The sequence below is a fragment of the Oncorhynchus mykiss genome, chromosome 28 (genome assembly GCF_057628025.1).
Source record: "Oncorhynchus mykiss isolate SJ-2025 chromosome 28, ASM5762802v1, whole genome shotgun sequence".
In the NCBI taxonomy this organism is placed as follows: Eukaryota; Metazoa; Chordata; class Actinopteri; order Salmoniformes; family Salmonidae; genus Oncorhynchus; species Oncorhynchus mykiss.
The window spans coordinates 22,142,860-22,162,471 of record NC_143049.1 but is presented as its reverse complement, the minus strand read 5'-3'; the positions used below and the strand labels follow the sequence as shown (position 1 = coordinate 22,162,471).

The following is a 19,612-nucleotide window of genomic DNA, read 5'->3' as shown; positions in this document are numbered from 1 at the left end:
ATAGCGTGTAGCTCAGATTGCCTCCAGGGAGAATGGGGCTCAGTGGAGTAGCTGGGGAACAAATCGGGCCAGATAAAGCACACAACATACACATTTTGACAAACATATGGGACCATTGCTGGGGATGAAAGTGAGGTACATGTGACTTTAGTTCACCTCACGTGGATTCACCAATGAGCAAATGAGAAGAGCAGCAGCAGAAATTGTTGCCGACCTGACTTTTTTGAGAAGTGAACGAAATTAAGAGGGCTTTATAGGGAAAAAAATGTATCCAAATATAATTTTTGTCTGAAATAGCTACCACAAGGTTAGTACATGTGCTTTTTCAAGAGTTGTTTTATTTATTATTCACACGGGCTCAAAAGTAAAATTGACATTTGTTTGCATACATGCTAGCCACTGTAGGTAGGCCCCACTTAATTCTTCTTACGTACTTTCATAACTTCGAAATCAGATAAAACCTTGTATAAAAGATAAACAAACAACTGATTTAATATTTGTGTTTAGTGACAACAAGGGTGAATGAAGGCCCTTTATCTAGCTAGGTAAACAGAACTGGTCCAGGGTGGTTGTAGGATTTGATCTAGTATTTGAAATGATGCCAGATTTCTAGTAACATACATGTGTAAGGGACATAATGTAGGTTAGTGAACGTGAAAAATGTAAAAAGAGACAAAAAAGCTTCATTCTAATCATTTCAAAATTCAATGTTTTGCTATGTGCTAAAAATGAAGACTTTTATTTGTCAAGTCATGATAACAACTCAACAGAATAATTAGTTATATTAGTAAATTACTTCAAAACAATACCTTTTTGGAGAAATAATGAATATATTAGGCTACATGTGTATGCACATATTGCCACTGCAAATCTAGTGCAATGGAACGTGAGCAAGAAAGAGCAAACTTTTGGAGATGCTTTCGGGGGGCCTTGGACATGGAAGGAATCAAAGTGATACATAATATGAAGGCGGGTGTTCCTGTGAGGGAGCCCTGAGAACGACGGACCCCCCTTCGTCCCATGCCTATATCTCCCATTCACTAGACAAGGGGCAGAGCAGGTTGAGTTCAAGCGCAACAAATTACCTAAATATGGGGTGAAAAGCCTTTGAAGGACCTCAATTGGACCGTTGAAAATAATAATAATAAAAGAGATGAGAAGATTTAAGAGGCCTCGAGGGAACACAATGCTCAACTGCTGTCCATAATTTCACAAAGTAGCCAGCGAAAGTGGGTCTCTCCCTTTTTCTTTTAACTTTGTTTATCCTTTATTTGGAAGGGGCTGCCATTAAACAGAAGAGAGAGGAAGAAAAGTAGGAAAAAACTAAATTTTCAGCCTGAGTGGTTTCTTCAAATGAAATCTAAAGGCCGAAACTCAATGGGCCCTTTGGTTGGGGAAACTTTTTAAAGGAAGCGCAGCAGTGGACGTGTTTGGCATTTGGTGGCCCTTGTCCCCCCATTGTACCTTCGCCACAGTGGCTGCATTTTCCCTGGCTCGGCTTCTTGGTGCACTGCACTGTACAGTCAGAGGCTCAAACAAACAGAAATCATGTTTTGACTTCCCCTTTGCTCCGTCACATCTGTTCCCATGCCCCTGAAGGCAACACAGTTGCACAGTTACAAAGATGTGAACACTCAAGCTAATTCAAGTGAATGACTGACGGCTCAATATGGTCCTCCTTACATAAGAAGGGAAGGAAAAGCTTTAAGCAGACTGAAGACTTGACGGACAGACGAACTTAAGCTTGCCACACGTTGTCTTTACACAAACTTCACAGGGCAAGGGAATTATGTACAACATACAAGTCGTTTATATCCTCTACGCCTCAATACTACATGAAATGTCTGGCCAGTTTTCCAAGGTGAGAATGTTAACAAGTAAGAAACAATAAAAGACAAACTACATCAATATTCGCAATATACTTATTTTTTCCCCTTTTTCATTCCTATGGAACAGACATTTCTGTATCACTTAGTCTGCAGGTAACCTACAGTAAACCTTTTCATGGCAGAATGGTCCTTAACAGGGATGGCTCCTGTCCTATGGGACCCTGCAAAGAAGCCCACATTAGCAGGCAGCCCATAGGAAATGCAACTCACTGCAGCACTACCCTAGTACCCAGGGGAGGGGGTGCAAGAAGTCACCACAGCTAACAGTCGCTCTGCTACTGATCTTTAGTCTTTCGTCTCTGACAGGCCAAGCAGAAATACCCCCGTCATTACCGGGCACGAATATGTTTTCAATGTCTGTTTCACATGCATTCTTTCTCTTCGCTTTCTTAGAGAAGTGTTTCCTAACCCCCAACAGCACACATTTCTGTTGTAGCCCCTGACAAACTCACCTGATTCAACTAATTGAAGGCTTGATGATTAGTTGACAAGTTGAATCAGGTGTGCTCGTCTGGTGCTACAACAAAAATGTATACTGTTGGGGGTACTGGAAGACTGGAGAGGGCAAACACTGTCTTAGACGATTACAGAAGAGGCACAACGACACGTGATGCGTGTCCCTTCCCCAACATATCCTCTCTCAATGCATAAGACAGCTAGCTGTCTCGTAAAACTGTGCACCAAAACCTCATCCGGCTGCCAATTCAGGGAAAGTGAGTCCATACGCTATAAAAGATGCAGGAGAGCAATTCAGAAGATACGGCCTCTCTTAGAAAGGTTGTAAAGAGTCAGACTTGGGTTTCTAATGCACAATCCCAAGCAGAATAAGCAGCATGTCCATGGCAAGTAAGCTCTCAAATAGATAGAAAACTAGAAAGAGCAATTTTAGCAGTAAGTGAAAATAAGTATACAACTACTAAAACGTCAATTACTGTAGGTTATGTATTAGAGGTCGACCGATTAATCACAATGGACGATTAATTAGGGCCGATTTCATCGGAAATCTGTATTTTTGAACACCGATTTGGCGTTTTTTTTTTTACACCTTTATTTAATCTTTATTTAACTAGGCAAGTCAGTTAAGAACACATTCTTATTTTCAATGGCGGCCTAGGAACGGTGGGTTAACTGCCTCGTTCAGGGTCAGAACGACAGATTTTCACCTTGTCAGCTCGGGGGATTCAACCTTGCAACCTTACAGTTAACTAGTCCAATGCTATAACCACCTGCCTCTCTCTCGTTGCACTCCACAAGGAGACTGCCTGTTACGCGAATGGAGTAAGCCAAGGTAAGTTGCTAGCTAGCATTAAACTTATCTTATAAAAAACAATCAATCATAATCACTAGTTTACTACACATGGTTGATGATATTACTAGTTTATCTAGCGTGTCCTGCGTTGCATATAATCTGACTGAGCATACAAGCATACAAGTATCTGACTGAGCGGTGGTAGGCAGCAGCAGGCTCGTAAGCATTCATTAAACAGCACTTTCGTGCATTTTGCCAGCAGCTCTTCGTTGTGCGTCAATAGCGTTAATAGCGTTTCAAACGTCACTCGCTCTGAGACTTGGAGTGGTTGTTCCCCTTGCTCTGCATGGGTAACGCTGCTTCGAGGGTGGCTGTTGTCGTTGTGTTCCTGGTTCGAGCCCAGGGAGGAGCGAGGAGAGGGACGGAAGCTATACTGTTACACTGGCAATACTAAAGTGCCTATTAGAACACCCAATAGTCAAAGGTATATGAAATACAAATGGTATAGAGAGAAATAGTCATTTAATTCCTATAATAACTACAACCTAAAACATCTTACCTGGGAATATTGAAGACTCATGTTAAAAGGAACCACCAGCTTTCACATGTTCTCATGTTCTGAGCAAGGAACTTAAACGTTAGCTTTCTTACATGGCACATATTGCACTTTTACTTTCTTCTCCAACACTTTGTTTTTGCATTATTTAAACCAAATTGAACATGTTTCATTATTTATTTGAGGCTAAATTTATTTTATTGATGTATTATATTAAGTTAAAATAAGTGTTCATTCAGTATTGTTTCTAATTGTCATTATTACAAAAAAAAATCGGTATCGGCTTTTTTGGTCCTCCAATAATCGGTATCGGCGGTGAAAAATCCTAATTGGTCGACCTCTATTATGTACAAGAACAAAACATTATAAATAAATCAGTAATACACCATGTCATAAAATCTAAAGATGGAGGCAATTCTACTGTATGTAATATAATAATACACTGTATGTAGGGGAGCCGTGGCAGTTATTGATGGCGGGAGAAGGGCTCGGTCCTGTGGAATGACTAGCATCACTGTCTGTCAGTGGAAGACAACAGACTTGGCTATGGGGACCGGAGCAGGGGGGAACCAATCACAAGAGGGGAGTGATTTTTGGAGGGTTTTTTTGGTTGAGGGATTTTGGCTCTTTTTACTTTTGACTTCACGTTTAAACCTCAAGGTTTGACCTTACTCGTATGCTTTTTTCCTGTCCAGATAAGAGAGGTTTTACTATCTCTCTCTGTCCATTTCTCTGTTTTACTAACAGCAGTGTGAAATTTGAAAATGTTGTTGTGAAGAACATGTGATGTTGTTATTGAGGCCTTGGCCTAAAAATATTTACAGAGTGGTTTGATGACTAGGACTAATAGGACTCACTTATAAAATACAATACAAATAATTTATGTGACTACTTGCAATCTTTATTTGCTTATTCTATAATAGTCAAAATCGAAAGGGATAAAGGCATGGAATGAAATATTAGGGATAGTCAAAACCAATTTCATACAAGTTATACAAACATTAAACACATCCAAAATATGTCAAATTGTCTTACAACTGTATAACCTTGGAACAACCTGCAAGAGCCAGTCAATTTTTTCAAGGTATGTATTTTGTGTAAGATTTATCAAGTTACGCTAGTTCTCTGGAAAATTACATCATAACCTCTACAATTAAATTAATTAATCATTTAATTTAGCCTAGCAAGAGGTGTAATTTATTACAGTTAAGGCAGTTTTAAAGTAGTGAGTAAGCTGTATTTGAGTTCAGTGGAGAGTTTCTCTGTGGCCCTCAGCCAGGGACACACTGTTCAGACAATTACAGAAGTGGCTGCTGCGAAAGTCACCTCGGCCAAGTCAAACAATCAGCCTGCAGTATACCTGCTTGACAGACACATGGGTCCGGTTGAGTAACGCCACCCAAGGTCCAGTTACTTCAGTACTAATACTGTTGCTAGCCACTATCCCCAGTGTTCCCCAGTGTTCTCAGTAGTCAAAATCGAAAGGGATAAAGGCATGGAATGAAATATTAGGGATAGTCAAAACCAATTTCATACAAGTTATACAAACATTAAACACATCCAAAATACATAAAACAATAGACAGGACACTTAGGAACGTTTGGCTAAATTCAAGCAAGAATCTCAGAGAATCTCATTGATCAAGTACAGGTAACAGCTTGTGGACTTGATAAATAGGCCTATTCTATGTCTTCAAATGATAGGCTAAACCAAAAGGATAATTCTTCACACACAAAAAAAACATTTCATTCAAATGAATGTGCTATTCAATTACTTTAACCCAAGTACATACTGTATATTATCTAAAGGACCTTTCAAGTCACTAACTAGATATTTGGTTGATATGCAAAAACATTTTATTTTTGGTATGAAACATTATTTATTTTTCCTTTACTAAAATAATTATATATTTTAATTGGATGTAATTTATAGTCTTCAAAGTAAACATTGGATTATCTCCCACAAACATTATAAATGTGACACTATAACCCAAAAGCATTACATTAGAATAACTATATTTCAGGGAAAATTAAGTACCCCCAAAAATTGGGGACTACAAATTTTAAGTGGCAATAGGGCTACAGAGAGAAATTAACAGAAAACTTGGGAAATAACACAAACTTTACTTCACTACTGACCTTGATAACTGATAACATCTCATGAGAACTCCACATTAAATCATTTTGCTAAAGTTTCTACAACTAGCTAGAATTCTAACTACATTACATTTTTTTTTAAATAATTAACAAAGCAACAAAAACAGTAGACATGTTTTTATTTCATTAGCCTACATTTTGTTAGGTAGACTATAGGTCTTTCCAGTTGTCATCCAGTTAGCTGATCCTTGGTCTATAGGGCTAGACCAGTGACCAAGTAACAAAGGGATACATGATCAGCAGCATAAGGTCAACTAATGTTCAATTGCTGGGCAACAGCTGCACACTGATATTCCTCATCATTGACTAAACAATACTGTAGCTCAAGTGTGATTTGCCACACTTAAAGAAGAGAAACCTCCACAAGTTATTTTGCCAGTCCTAAACAAAACTCCTCTTGTCTTCCCACCAGACACTTGTGTGGCGACCTACTCCCCTCAGTCTATGACGGGGTGTGTGAGGAGATGAATATGGGAGGGAGGGGGAAAGACTAAATAGAAATACAATAAACATAAACTTAAACTCACCAGAATCCCCGGAAACTGCTTTTCCGCCATGCTTCAGTCAGGAGCGCTTTCAAGCAGAGGGACCTCTTTCTCTTCCGTGAGGATGTAGTCTATGTCCGTGCTGCTGCTCGTCTTCTTCTGGACAAAGTCGCCCCGTTGCTCTCTCGATTCCCTTGTCTCCGACCGTAGCTGAAGTGGCGTCTCTCCTTTGTATTAATTCTCCACTAACCCAGGAACTTTTCTTTCCTGTGAAAGGGACATGTGACAAGGAGGGGGGTGGAGGCAACACTTTTAGTTCCTTTCCCAATTTCAAACATAAATTTCATCACTGGGAAAAAACTCCCTCCCTTTCTAATGGTTGAAGACACTTGTCTTTAGCTGACCAAAGGCACCAGTGGTGAGGATGCTGATATATGCCACAGATTGGAGAGAAACTAGATGGACATTTTCCTGAAAACTAATCGCTGAAACAATGTGCTAGTGTATAAACAGATTAGTCGACTGTTAGAGAAAAAGCTCAGACTTGTCATTGACTGCACATTGCACAACAAGTGCAGAGAGCAGTAATCGAAATGAACCCAAGAACATGGGAAGCTAACAGTGTTTAATTACTTCCCAGTATAAATTGAATTGAAATTTGATGTCTGCATTGTTCTCTTTTATTCAATTATGTGACAATGGTAAAATTGTTCAAGTCAAATACTTTACATTTGGAGCACATAGAAATCAATTACTCTCTGTATCAGGGGAAGATGCTGTTTTTATCCTATAAGCTAATTAATTCCATGGGAAAATTCATTAACATTCACTAAAGCTAAAATTCACCATATTTAAATTGAATTACACAACAATAATTAATATCATACATACAAGTGCCTTCAGAAAGTATTCATACACTTTGATTTATTCCACATTTCGTTGTGTTACAACCTGAATTCAAAATCGATTAAATATATTTTCTCTACACACAATACCCCATAATGACATGGTGAAAACATATTACATAATTTAATTGATAAGTCAATACCTTGTAGAAGCACCTTTGGTGGCAATTACAGCTGAGTCTTTTGGGGTAAGTCTCTAAGAGCTTCCAACACCTGGATTGTACAATATTATTCTTCATAAAATCCTATTTAAAATATTTTTTTAATTATTTATTTTAAAAAATTATAATCTTTTTTAAATTCTTCAAGCTCTGTCAAGTTGATTGTTTATCATTGCTACACAGCCATTTTGAAGTCTGACAATAGATTTTCAAGTCGATTTAAGTCAAAATTGTAACTTGGCCACTCATGAACATTCAATATTGTCTTGGTAAGCAACTCCAGTGTAGATTTGGCCTTTTGATTTAGGCTATTGTCCTGCTCAAAGGTGAATGTGTGTCTGTTGGAAAGCAGGATTTGAGTTATTCCATTGATTTTTATCCTAAACAACTCGCTAGTCCTTGCCAATGACAAGCATACCCATAACATGATGCAGCAACCATCATGCTTGAAAATATGAAAAGTGGTACTCAGTCATGTGTTGGATTTGCCCCAAACATAACGCTTTGTATACTTAAGTGCCTTGTTGCAAACAGGATGCATGTTTTGTAATATGTTTTATTCTGTACAGGCTTCCTTCTTTTTATTCTGTCATTAAGGTTAGTATTGTGGAAGAACTACAATGTTGTTGATCCATCTTCAGTTCTCATATCACAACCATTAAATTCTGTAATTGTTTTAAAATCACCACTGGCCTCAAGGTGAAATACATGAGCAGTTTCCTCCTCTCTGGCAACTGAGTCAGGAAGGATGCCTGTATCTTTTTAGTGACTGTGTGTATTATACACCATCCACGGCCTAATTCATAACTTATTATGCAATTTGTGAAGCACATTTTTCTCCTGAACCTATTGAGGCTTGCCGTAACAAAGTGGTTGAATACTTATTGACTCAAAACATTTCCACTTTCAATTTTGTATTAATTTCCAAAAATTTTGACAAAGAAAATTGTTAATACATTTTAAATTCAGGCTGTAACAAAACTAAATATGGAGAAAATGTGGAGTCACAGCAATATGGAGTCACAGTAATCTCCTCTTAAAACACTGGACATGAGTTGGTTGTACCCAACTTGCTAACAATCAACAGGTGCTAATGGCCTGGTACTCAGGGCTCTATTGTCCCTCTAACCACTCTGACATTAAGGCAAATACAATAGAAAATCACATCAAACACTTATCATCAAAACAGTAGGCCTATCATACTTTTAAAACTCACCTCACTGTGATTGGTCAATTTGAAGAAAAAAGTTATAAAAAAGGTTGAAACTGAGTGGAAAACATGTTCATTGAGGTTGTTGTTTCAAAGCCTAACACAATGAAATGGACAATGCTTTCTAAGGTGATGATGAAGTCAAAACACCCATATGCATATTTGAGTTTAAGCATGCTGTTGCGGTGACCGTATTACCGCCACACCGGCGGTCACGAGTCATGAAGGCAGTCAAATTCCACATGACCGTTTAGTCACAGTAATTAGACTTCTCCAAGCTTCTCCAATGCTGCTGCTATTTAAATTACCAAACTTGCTAACTGCCTGGTACTCAACACTCAATTGTCCCTCTAATCACTCTGACATCAATGCAAATGTGTTTTGAAAATCTAATCAAACACTTCCTGAGAGCCCATGAGCTCATGTTGCGCAACATTTCAATAGGCTATGTAATCGTGGGAGAAAACCGCTAATAAAAAGACGAAGATCCCATCACCTTTCTATAGGCTAGGCCTATGATATTTATTACTCAACATTCCTAATATTATGCACATTGCTTATATTTACAACAGGAGTATAGCCTGCCTGGTTGGTATGAAAATGAACCATGGGGAAAAGCATCCTCCACTTGCTATTTAAGTGCATAGATGACGTGTATTTTTTCCGCTGCCCCTGTTTTGATACAGGTGCATGATAATGGTCCATTCTAAATCAAAACAAATGTCCCACATATATTATTTAGTATATGTAAAGACAAGACTAAATGAAGAATAGTCTGATGGGTGACAATATCAGCCTATCACTTGTGAATTATAAATGATCACTTGTGAATTATGCCCAGCATAAGAAACAAAGCCTTTTTTAGCAACTTTTTCGAATCAGTCACACACCCCATGTCAAATCAAATTGTATTTGTCACATGCACCAAATACAACAGGTGTAGTGTCACGTGTGTCCCTCTCCGGCCTCTAGGTCACCAGGCTGCTCGTTATGCCGCACACCTGGACTTCATCACATCCTTGATTACCTGCCCTTTATATGTCACTCCCTTTGGTTTCTTCCCCAGTCGTCATTGTTTCTGTTTCTGTGTCATGTTGGTGCGCTGTTCATTTATTTATTAAACGTATTCACTCCCTGAACTTGCTTCCCGACTATCAGCGTACATCGTTGGTGTTGGAGGTGATGTCGGGTCCGCGTGTCCGAACCGGAGCTACCTGGGAGGCCTCAGACGGTTTGTCGGGTTCCCCTGCCTCAACGGGCCCGACGGGTTTCAATACCTCAGCGGGATCGACAGGCTCCCATGCCTCAGCGGGTTTGACAAGCTCCCATGCCTCAGCAAGTTCGACAAGCTCCCATGCCTCAGCAGTTTCGACAAGCTCCCATGCCTCAGCGAGTTCGACAAGCTCCCATGCCTCAGCGGGTTCGACAAGCTCCCATGCCTCAGCGGGTTCGACAAGCTCCCATGCCTCAGCGGGTTCGACAGGCTCCCATGCATTAGTGGGTGAACAGGTTCCCATGCCTCGACCGAGGCAACCGGGGAGGTCTCAGCCAGCTCATCAGGCTCTCACACTTCAGCCGGTTTGTCAGGTTTCTGCGCCTTAGCAGCCGGTCCGCTCCTGATCCCCGGGGTCGTCATCTTGGTCGGCATCCGCGCATCTGGGAGGGGGTATTGTCACATGTGCTCCCTCTCCGGCCTCTAGGTCACCAGGCTGCTCGTTATGGCGCACACCTGTCACCAGCGTTATGCTCATAATGACACTCAACTGGACTCCATCACCTCCTTCATTACCTGCCCTTTATATGTCACTCCCTTTAGTTTCTTCCCCAGTCATCGTTGTTTCTGTTTGTGTCATGTCGGTGCGCTGTTCACTGACTCTCAGTGTACATCGTTACATGTAGACCTTACAGTGAAATGTTTACTTACGAGCCCTTAACCGACAATGCAGTTAAGAAAATACCCCCAAAAATGAAATATACAAAAAAGTTGTAAAAAATATATATAAAAAGTAGGAGAGAAGAATAACTAATAATTAAAGAGAAGCAGTAAATAACAATAGTGGGGCTATATACTGGGGATACCGGTACAGTCAGTGTGCGGGGGGCACCGGTGTCAAGTTATTTGAGGTTATATGTACATGTAGGTAGAGTTATTCAAGTGACTATGCATAGATAATAACGGAGAGTAGCAGCAGTGTAGAAGTGGGGCAGCCATTTGATTAGCTGTTCAGGAGTCTTATGGCTTAGGGGTAGAAGCTGTTTAGAAGCCTCTTGGACCTTTTGAGGATCTGAGGATCGATGCCAAATCTTTTCAGTCTACTGAGGGGGAATAGGTTTTTTTGTGCCCTCTTCACGACTGTCTTGGTGTACATGGACCATGTTGGTGATGTGGAAGCCAAGGGACTTGAAGCTCTCAACCTGCTCCACTACAGCCCAGTCGATGAGAATGGGGGCGTGCTCGGTCCTCCTTTTCCTGTAGTCCATGTAGCCTATCCCATAGGCCTATATGTTTGATAAGGTTTGTGTCACAACTAAAGCACATTAATTACAATGGGTGTAAAGCCTAACTGTCATACATAAAGAGTGTGTGAGTTTCAAGTTTGGGGTAGATAATGTTGACAATAAAAATGAACCTTTATAGTAAAAGCATGACATGCATAATTGCATTTGCGGTCTCTTTTGATAATGGTGTTTTCCGCTAATGGAACATTTGCGCTTATAGACTACTACCATGTGCGCATTGATGCGTTTATAATGTGAAGAAATAACTTAATAGTTTATCAACATTTTAAGCTAAATGTTCTGTTCTGTTGCGTGTGGTTGTATTCATTTGTGATCTATCGTATCCCGCAACAGTCCCAGACTATGTTTGGAATATTTATTTCTCGCACAGAATAGGTGGACTTTGTACTATGGGGGATAGTAGATTGACATAGGCTAGTGGTTTTGCTGTTTGTTAGGTCTACTCATCTTATTGGCTGACGAAAAGTACATTTCAACAGTTCTTCCAATATCTTCAAATTGCACCTCGGAATTGGATAACGAACGACCCAATCAGGTAACGGAGAGCCTGATGAGAGATGAGAGATGCTCTCCATCCAACCTCACTGAGCTCGAGCTGTTTTGCAAGGAGGAATGGGAAAAAAATTCAGTCTCTCGATGTGCAAAACTGATAGAGACATACCCCAAGCGACTTACAGCTGTAATCGCAGCAAAAGGTGTCGCTACAAAGTATTAACTTAAGGGGGCTGAATAATTTTGCACGCCCAATTTTGCACGCCCAATTTTTCAGTTTTTGATTTGTTAAAAAAGTTTGAAATATCCAATAAATGTCGTTCCACTTCATGATTGTGTCCCACTTGTTGTTGATTCTTCACAAAAAAATACAGTTTTATATCTTTATGTTTGAAGCCTGAAATGTGGCAAAAGTTCGCAAAGTTCAAGGGGGCCGAATACTTTCGCAAGGCACTGTAAATCTAGCATATAGGACCTGTTTCAAATTATCACTTTAACGCTCAACTTTCATGCACTTCATATGTGCACTCGCTACAGAATGGGAAAAATATCCTTTCTATTTTATTCAGTTAAGTTCAATTCTATTCTTCTTACTAGAAAATCAAATAAAGGCATGGGACTTATCTTATCTCCTACATTTACAAGCCTACAGATTATGGCATGGCACATAGCCAGAAAACATACAGTAGGACAACTCATATTCTGTCCTTCTGAAATAACTTTTCTTCATATCATGTTTCTTTAAACCTCCGTAAAATAAATCATGGATTTATTGTGATGGTGTACAGTATATAACTTTTTTTTTTTTAAATATAGATGCTCCAAAGGTGTGCATCAGTGGCTTGTAAGCATGGAGCCCTGGAATTGCTAAACGTGTTTATGTTAATTAAAGGTCAATTTCCATGAGACCGGCAGGCTTTTGCATGACAACAACCAGCTGACAAAATGTCATGACCGCCACAGCAGTAGTAAATACTTTCTGAAGGCACTGTACATGATAATACAACGTAACTAGGTATCATTACACCATTTAAAAAAAGGCTTCCTTCCAGGAGTCAATTATGGGCATTACAAAACTATTGTGCCTATTTATTCTAAGGGGGGGAAAGTACAATGACACAATGCCCTTTGAACATATTTAGGACGATCTATATCTTTTGACATATTGGTTTCCTGACCCTAGAAGCAGTCTGTGGATAAGGTATAACAGCAATCCATGCTCATCATTTTCAAAACATCTGTAGGAGACTGTTGAGTTTCTCAATACATTTTTGATACTTTCGGATGATTTGGACATGATGCGCAAAAAATGCTAATATCGGTCCCATGACTTGAATGGGATTTGTACCACAAATTCATGTTTTTTTTATTTTTTATATACTTTTATTGAACCTTTATTTAACTAGGCAAGTCAGTTAAGAACACATTCTTATTTACAATGACGGCCTACACCGGCCAAACCCGGACGACGCTGGGCCAATTGTGCGCCGCCCTATGGGACTCCCAATCACAGCCGGTTGTGATACAGCCTGGATTAGGGTGTCTTTAGTGGGTGTCTGTAGTGACGCCTCTAGCACGGAGATGTAGTGCCTTAGACTGCTGCGCCACTCGAGAGCCCCAACAGTTAGCTTTTGATAAACTTTTGCTTAAAAGTTAGCATGTGGGACCCGTGCCAGGGACTGCTTAGACGGTAACAAAATCGATGTGTCATTCTGTAACTTGGGGAAACTCTCTCTTTATCATCTTCAGCATCAATGTGTTGGGAGTCGGTTGACCTGACATCCCATAGTGTGTTAGGATTAATGATGTACACTGAGTGTACAAGACATTAGGAACAAACACCTTCCTAATATTGAGTTGCACCCCCTTTGGCCCTCAGAACAGCCTCAATTCATCAGAGTCCATACTCTACAAGGTGATGAAAGCGTTCCCCACGGATGCTGGTCCATGTTGACTCCAATGCTTCCCACAGTTGTGTCAAGTTGGCTGGATGTCCTTTGGGTAGTGGACCATTCTTGGTACACACGGGAAACTGTTGAGCATGAAAAAAACAGTAGCGTTACAGTTCTTGACACAAACCGGTGAGCCTGGCACCTACTATCATACCCCGTTCAAAGGTACTTAAATCCTGTCTGGCCCATTCACCCCCTGAATGGCACTCATACACAGTCCAAGTCTCAAGACTTAAGAATCCTTCTTTAACCTGTCTCCTCCCCTTCATCTACACTGATTGAAGTGAATCTAACAAGTGACATCAATAAGGGATCATAGATTTCACCTGGATTCACCTGGTCACTAAAGGGCAGGTGTTCTTCATTGTTGAGAACACTCAGTGTGTAGCTCCCATTCCAATGTAACACACAGAATAATCAAACATGCCAGAGCGTTAAATAGTTAAGTTGATGCAACAAGTAAAATAAAACTAGGTTAAAAGCCAAGTCTTACCGTCACAGAAGGAGCAATTCCCCTCAAAGATAGAATAGGCTTTGGGTTTTACTAGACAGTGTTGGCTTTCAAAGGAGCTACTAGATAAGATGGCCTCAGCAATGAAAAACTAACTAGTCTGCAGAGTGGACCAACACCCCATCCCATGCACTCCACTCAGTCAGTTTTGTTAATTTCCCTCAGGTCTGCTCTAGTAGTATGTATAGCACATATGAGTGTTGCTCCACCCCTGGGAGGAGTGAAAATGAGTTATTGGTGGAAAATTACAGGTCTCTTCTCCTTCCCTTTTTTGTGTTCTCAATTTCAATACCCATTTCCTAGAATGAGTATGTCCAAATAATGTATTCATTTATTTGTGTAGTCTATACGACTGTGAAGAAAGGTGGGCCCTTGAATGTTTTGGTACACCTACTGGAGTGCTCTTCTTTGTCTACACCTATTCAGCATCGTTCACACCAATGTTTCCTCAGAAGAAATTCGGCCCTGACTAATTTTCAGATCTGCTGAGCGCAAATTTGAACGTTGTGAAAATTCTGTGCAACTTCCAGTGTGTGTTTAATGTGAACTCTGAGGCTGTACCCACTTTAAGTTACTAGAGTGGCTTACTATCAAAAACAACAGAGAAATGGATCCCGTACATTTTTTACAAATAGCTGTTGTACCATTCAGCCTACAGTAGCAGCTAATGTGTGGTGTTCAATTTAGGCCTACATACCATGAGACTTTTGAAAAAACCTGTTTCCACTTGTTCTTCAGACAAGGAGGTGATTGAAAATGTTGTGTCGTTTGATGCAAGAAACCCCTTTACAAAATAAAATGTATTATTATTCCATACCATTATCACAGAGAATCAGACAAATTATGCTAACTTCTGCCTATTGGCTACTTAGCGTATTCAACCCTGTCTCAAAAAAAAAAAACAAGTCATGAGATCGAAGGAATTGTCCATAGAGTCACAAAACAGGATTGTGTCAAGACACAGATCTGGGGAAGGGTACCAAAGTATTTCTGCAGCATTGAAGGTCCCAAAGAACACATCATTCTTAAGTGGAAGAAGTTTGGAACCACCAAGACTCTTCCTAGAGCTGGCCACCCGGCCAAACTGAGCAATCAGGGGAGAAGACCCTGTTCAGGGAGGTGACCAAGAACCTGATGGTCACTTTGATAGAGCTCCAGAGTTCCTCTGTGGAGCCCGGACATGAACTCGATCAAACATCTCTGGAGAGACCTGAAAATAGCTGGGCAACAAGGCACCCCATCTAAAATGACAGAGCTTGAGAGGATCTGCAGAGATGAATGGGAGAAATTCCCCAAATACAGGTGTGCCAAGCTTGTAGCGTCATACCCAAGAAGACTCAATGCTGTAATAGTGCCAAATGTGCTTCAACAAAGTACTGAGTAAAGGGTCTGAATACTTATGTAAATGTAATATTTCATGTTTTTTTTACTTTACAAATTAGCAAACATTTCTAAAATACTGTTTTTGCTTTGTCATTATGGGGTATCGTGTGTCGATTGATGAGGGGAAAAAACTATTTAATCAATTTTAGAATAAGGATGTAACGTAACAAAATGTTTAAAAAGTCAAAGGGTCTGAATACTTTCCGAAGGCACTGTATAGACCTAATCCTACTCTGATGCGTTCTGCCTGCAACAAAATCTCATGCATAGTTAGTTTAAATACTAAATATTGCATAGTTCATTTTTTTCATATATTGTACTGAAAGTGGGTACTATTACTTTGATTCGATCACAACTCCCACAGTAAAGGGAACCGTTGATAGTGGTAACTAAGGGGGAAAAAGCTTGAAAGTTGAGTGAAGTTCAATCTTGTACTTCTCTTTGCAGCCTGATATTTCTTCTTAAGCCCCACCCATTTCTTTAAGGATTCACGTGAGGCCATGTGCTAAACAGCAATCACTGGGGCGGCAGGTAGCCTAGTGGTTAGCGCGTTGGACTTGTAACCAAAAGGTTGCAAGATTGAATCCCTGAGCAGACATGGTAAAAATCTGTCATTCTGCCCCTGAACAAGGGGCATCTCTGGTAAAGACACTATATAAAATAAAATTGTGTGTGTCACATGCACAGGATACAGAAGGTGTAAATGATACAGTGAAATACACTGCTCAAAAAAATAAAGGGAACACTTAAACAACACAATGTAACTCCAAGTCAATCACACTTCTGTGAAATCAAACTGTCCACTTGGGAAGCAACACTGATTGACGATAAATTTCACATGCTGTTGTGCAAATGGAATAGACAACAGGTGGAAATTATAGGCAATTAGCAATACACCCCCAATAAAGGAGTGGTTCTGCAGGTGGTGACCACAGACCACTTCTCAGTTCCTATGCTTCCTGGCTGATGTTTTGGTCACTTTTGAATGCTGGCGGTGCTTTCACTCTAGTGGTAGCATGAGACGGAGTCTACAACCCACACAAGTGGCTCAGGTAGTGCAGCTCATCCAGGATGGCACATCAATGCGAGTAGTGGCAAGAAGGTTTGCTGTGTCTGTCAACGTAGTGTCCAGAGCATGGAGGCGCTACCAGGAGACAGGCCAGTACATCAGGAGACGTGGAGGAGGCCGTAGGAGGGCAACAACCCAGCAGCAGGACCGCTACCTCCGCCTTTGTGCAAGGAGGAGCACTGCCAGAGCCCTGCAAAATGACCTCCAGCAGGCCACAAATGTGCATGTGTCTGCTCAAACGGTCAGAAACAGACTCCATGAGGGTGGTATGGGGACCCGACGTCCACAGGTGGGGGTTGTGCTTACAACCCAACACCGTGCAGGACGTTTGGCATTTGCCAGAGAACACCAAGATTGGCAAACTCTTCACAGATGAAAGCAGGTTCATACTGAGCACATGTGACAGACGTGACAGAGTCTGGAGACGCCGTGGAGAACGTTCTGCTGCCTGCAACATCCTCCAGCATGAGCGGTTTGGCGGTGGGTCAGTCATGGTGTGGGGTGGCATTTCTTTGGGGGGCCGCACAGCCCTCCATGTGCACGCCAGAGGTAGCCTGACTGCCATTAGGTACCTAGATGAGATCCTCAGACCCCTTGTGAGACCATATGATGGTGCGGTTGGCCCTGGGTTCCTCCTAATGCAAGACAATGCTAGACCTCATGTGGCTGGAGTGTGTCAGCAGTTCCTGCAAGAGGAAGGCATTGATGCTATGGACTGGCCCGCCCGTTCCCCAGACCTGAATCCAATTGAGCACATCTGGGACATCATGTCTCGCTCCATCCACCAACGCCACATACAGAGTGTCCAGGAGTTGGCGGATGCTTTAGTCCAGGTCTGGGAGGAGATCCCTCAGGAGACCATCCGCCACCTCATCAGGAGCATGCCCAGGCGTTGTAGGGAGGTCATACAGGCACGTGGAGGCCACACACACTACAGAGCCTCATTTCGACTTGTTTTAAGGACATTACATCAAAGTTGGATCAGCCTGTAGTGTGGTTTTCCACTTTAATTTTGAGTGTGACTCCAAATCCAGACCTCCATGGGTTGATAAATTTGATTTCCATTGATAATTTTTGTGTGATTTTGTTGTCAGCACATTCAACTATGTAAAGAAAAAAGTATTTAATAATTCATTCAGATCTAGGATGTGTTATTTTAGTGTTCCCTTAATATTTTTGAGCAGTGTAGTTACTTGCATATTTGCATAGTAGCAATACTAAAAATAGAAAGTGTACAGATACAACTATTTGATCATTATTAGATGATGCTTACTCAGGCACACGTCTAAATTGATGGGTCATGTGAAATAAATGCTATAACCACACCCCAGCCACATATATTGGATGGGTCACTATTGTCTAGACAAGTTCATGAAATACAATAGATGGCTGTAATCACCCCGAGACACACCTGGCTCATCAAAGGCCTGGGCGGTATACCGTATTTTATGATATACCGGTATTCCTTGCTGAGTGGCCTGTGTCACAGCTTCCGGTCACAACTTGCAGACTTGTTTAGGCGCTGTTGTGCGTTTTGTTGCTAACCTTACTTTGCTACCTGACAACTTGATGTTTTTTACTTTTTAATTATGTTTATATTTTTAGTTTTTCCCTCGCTCTACTTTTTTTCATTCAACTTTTTCACTCAGGACGCTTTACCTGGACGTGGTTTGTCAGGACCTCCACCAGCCGAAGCTAAGTAGTAACATTAACATGATGCCTTCTAATTGCAGTCACTGTACTCATAATATACAGGAGAATGATCGCCTTACGGTGAGGATAGCTGTGCTGCAAGCTCAGCTTCAGACGCAATCGTTAGGCAAGGGTAATTTCAGTGTAGGAAAGGATGAAACAGCGTCAGTATCACCAGTAAGTACAGATAGTAGTATAAATCACTGCACACTCCCCGCAGCCAGACAACTTTCTCATGGCTTCTGGAGGGAAATGCTGTAGGAATGCTCAACTGGTGTCGCTCATTCAGCCGACAGAAACTTTCAACCGGTTTTCCCCATTAAGCAGCGAGTCGGAGTCAGAGGCCGAGCCTTCTCTGGTCTCTACTCCTCCCATTACGGGGTCTGAGACACCGAAGCCTCCCACCATTATCTCTGACAAATTGAAAACCCAAGTCATTGGCGATTCAATTACCTGCAGTATTAGACTTAAAAAACGAATCATCCAGCGATCATACACTGTTTACCAGGGGGCAGGGCTACCGACGTTAAGGCTAATCTGAAGATGGTGCTGGCTAAAGCTAAAACTGGCGAGTGTAGAGAGTATAGGGATGTTGTTATCCACGTCGGCACCAACGATGTTAGGATGAAACAGTCAGAGGTCACCAAGCGCAACATAGCTTCAGTGTGTAAATCAGCTAGAAAGATGTGTCTGCATCGAGTAATTGTCTCTGGCCCCCTCCCTGTTAGGGGGAGTGATGAGCTCTACACAGTCTCTCACAACGCAATCGCTGGTTGAAAACTGTTTTCTGCCCCTCCCAAAAGATAGAATTTGTAGATAATTGGCCCTCTTTCTGGGACTCACCCACAAACAGGACCAAGCCTGGCCTATTGAGGAGTGACGGACTCCATCCTAGCTGGAGGGGTGCTCTCATCTTACCTACAAACATAGACAGGGCTTTAACTCCCCCTGTTAGCCAGCCTGCCAGCTTAGTGGAGTCTGCCATCATCAAAGTCAGTGTAGTCAGCTCAGCTATTCCCATTGAGACTGTGTCTGTGCCTCGACTTAGGTTGGGCAAAACTAAACAAGGTGGTGCTCGCCTTAGCAATCTTACTGGAATAAAGACCTCCTCCATTCCTGTCATTATTGAAAGAGATTGTGATACCTCACATCTCAAAACAGGGCTACTTAATGTTAGATCCCTCACTTCCAAGGCAGTTATGGTTAATGAACTAATCACTGATCATAATCTTGATTTGATTGGTCTGACTGAAACATGGTTTAAGCCGGATTAATTTACTGTGTTAAATGAGGCCTCACGTCCTGGTTACACTAGTGACCATATCCCCTGCGCATCCCGCAAAGGCGGAGGTGTAGCTAACATTTATGATAGCAAATTTCAA

General features: G+C 41.3%; 1 protein-coding gene across 14 annotated transcripts in view; it reads right to left on the bottom strand.

Moving 5' to 3' along the window:
• LOC110508726 (sodium- and chloride-dependent glycine transporter 1) overlaps positions 1-19,612 on the bottom strand; it is an 89,601-nt gene that overhangs the window by 46,701 nt on the left and 23,288 nt on the right. For 3 of the 14 annotated variants that reach the window (XM_090226089.1, XM_090226087.1, XM_090226095.1), the window contains exons 1-3: positions 14,069-14,299; positions 13,466-13,655; positions 6,378-6,602 (exon numbers count right to left, since the gene is read on the bottom strand). Coding sequence is in view for 5 of the 14 variants with exons in the window: in XM_090226095.1 (XP_090082221.1) it covers positions 6,378-6,407 (30 nt within the window). In the remaining 9 variants the exon portion in view is untranslated. Of the gene's footprint in view, positions 1-6,377; positions 6,603-13,465; positions 13,656-14,068; positions 14,300-19,612 lie in introns of those variants that run through there. The other 11 variants (XM_090226090.1, XM_036966944.2, XM_090226092.1 and 8 more) reach the window with 4 other exon arrangements.